Source organism: Trichechus manatus, unplaced genomic scaffold (genome assembly GCF_000243295.1).
Source record: "Trichechus manatus latirostris isolate Lorelei unplaced genomic scaffold, TriManLat1.0 scaffold00111, whole genome shotgun sequence".
Taxonomy (NCBI): Eukaryota; Metazoa; Chordata; class Mammalia; order Sirenia; family Trichechidae; genus Trichechus; species Trichechus manatus.
In genome coordinates this window covers 6,649,482-6,652,067 of record NW_004444047.1, presented here as the reverse complement: position 1 = coordinate 6,652,067, position 2,586 = coordinate 6,649,482, and the positions used below count along the sequence as shown (strand labels likewise).

General features: G+C 42.2%; 1 protein-coding gene across 1 annotated transcript in view; it reads right to left on the bottom strand.

Moving 5' to 3' along the window:
* Positions 1–2,586, bottom strand: part of RNF212 (ring finger protein 212) — an 18,375-nt gene that overhangs the window by 14,070 nt on the left and 1,719 nt on the right. Inside the window, exon 2 of the mRNA XM_023738011.1 lies at positions 548–609. Coding sequence (XP_023593779.1) covers positions 548–609 — 62 coding nt within the window. The remainder of the gene's footprint in view (positions 1–547; positions 610–2,586) is intronic.

Here is a 2,586-nt window from a genome sequence, read left to right as displayed (position 1 = left end):
GACCCCTTTGAAAAAACCAGGCCCTACTGCCTTCTTAGAGGAGCCCTCGTGGTGCACTGGTTAAGCACTTGGCTGCTAATGAAAGGTCGGTGGTTCGAGCCCACCAGCTGCTCTGCAGGAAAAAGATGTGGCAGTCTGCTTCCATAAAGATTTATAGCCTTGGAAGCCCTATGGGACAGTTCTACTGTGTCCTATAGGGTCACTATGAGTCGGAATCGACTCGACAGCAATGGGTTTGGTTTTGGGTTTTTATTGCCCTCTTAAGGGCATGTATTGTACTGCAGAAATCTATTTCTCATTTTCAGTTCCAGGAACATAGAACAACCCAACAAACTGTGAATAAGGATAATCTAGGGCTAAAAAACAAAGTAGTACTGAGGTTTTAGAAAAGCAAGCATTAATTGTACTTTGATTTATAATCTTATAAAATCTTCTAGTTAATCTACCAAAATGAATGAAAATTTTAGACACTACAGATGACTAAAATTAAATTTCAAATTTGAAAGGAAATACTACTGTGATTAGTAGACTACATATTTCAACTTACATGTTTTGAAAGTAAAACTGTATGACAAGGAACTTTACAAATCAAGCATTCATCCTTTCTACCTGTAAAATAAAAGCAAATTTTATTATATTATACTGACTAGTGCTTTTAAATACATACAAACACAAACATTAAATTACAACGGTTCTTCAAGAGATAACACAGGATTGTAGCATGTTTTCATGTTCAGATAGTAGATGAAATACGCGTATGGATATAGTCGAAAAGATTTATTTAACTAAAAATAGTTTTTCCTCCTGCTTTGCAAATGTGTCAAAAAATAGTGAGTATAAAAACAACAATACTTAGACTTCAATCTATCCTAAACAAACAAACAAAATCAAACCAAACCCATTGCCATCAAGTCGGTTCGGACTCATAGCGACCCTACAGGACAGAGAAGAACTGTCCCATAGGGTTTCCAAGGAGCGGCTGGTGGATTTGAACTACTGACCTATTGGTTAGCAGCCGAGCACTTAACCGCCGATTTTTTTTTTTTTAATAATTGGACTTTATAGTGATATCTTAATTTGCAAATTGTAACTATTCAGAATAAAACAGCTCCTCAAAACCTTGCCCAACAGATAAATTAAGCTTTGTCCTGTCCTTCTCTGTCCCACATCTACAACACCGCACAAGGTACCCAGACATTCTGGACAGATTGTTTCTTCACTCATTTAATACATATTTTCTTGAGCTCCTGCTACATGTAAGGCAACACGAGGAACTAAGAACACAAAGCTGATATGCTCTGCCTCCAAGCATCCAGCTAATTGACCTTCTCCAACCTCCAGGTCCTTCCCTCACATTCAGACTGATTTCCAGCTCCTTTTTCACTGCCTTCCTTCCTCTCCATGAAATTCTAATCATCACCTTGGAAAACCTGGACTTGACATGACTGGCCATTAACACCTGGACTTGCAGTTCCTCCCCCTCCTCTCACACAATGACGTCCTCTGTGCTCCAGGTCATCGCTGTCCCCACGGCCACACCCTGGACCTCGACCGCTCTTCCTTATTTCACCTATTTGAGCGCAGCAGAACCTCTTTTCCCTGGGCTGTGCCACTTTCTGACGTAGTCCAAGATCCGTTTCTCCTCCACCCAGCTGGGATCCTGTGGCCGACCACGTCCATGTCACAGCTGCCTTATTTCTGGTCCTTCCTGGGACACGCCCAGCCAGTGCCTGAACCTGAGCAAGCCCAACTGCTGTCTTCTCCTCTTCTGGCCCAAGGAAGCTAAGAACTGGAAAGAAATGCAGCTTAACCGAAAAGAGGATTGAAAGATTTATGGATTCCAACGATGCTGAAGCACCAGTGGGACATCCTTCCACTTTTTCTTGGGTGGTGTATTTTTTTAACCATTCTCTATGTGGGATGTTCAAACAAGCTCCCTTATGTTATCGACTGAGGAAAAAGAAGCCCCACCTCGATCAATCCCCCTGCCCTCTCCTCTAGACTTACCTACTACAGAACAACAGAATTCACTCCACCTCCTTCCTGCCTCAGAGGAGGCGTCTTCCCCCACCCACCACACCTAAGCCCTTCATCTGTGTAGTCACAATCATCTTTGTATCAGTAGCACCTAGCCCAGGGATTGTGCTAAAAAATTATATTCTTCGTGAGAAACGAGTGGACTCCCTTCTAACAACCTCCAGAATTGTCTCCTTCCCTCTCTTCCTACAAACATGTTCAAGTCATCTCCATCTTAAACACAATCCACCCTTGACAGTATGTTCCTGTCCCCTATCTATTGCTGATTCTGCTGGAAGAACAGTCCCGAGTGCAGAAATTCCTCTTATGCACGATTATAGCCAGCAGCCATTGAATAAAAGATTAACAGATCTAACACATAAAAGCCTGAAAGTTCTGTTCCGCAAGGGGAAATTAAGTGACATGACAGAGAGAAAATTATTTGCAACTGATAGACAAAAGGGTTGACAGTAAGTGTATATTGCTGTTGTCAATTACCATTGAATTGCTTCCGATTTATGGCAACCCTGCCTATGCAGAGTAGAACTGCTCTGCAGGGCTTTCAAGGCT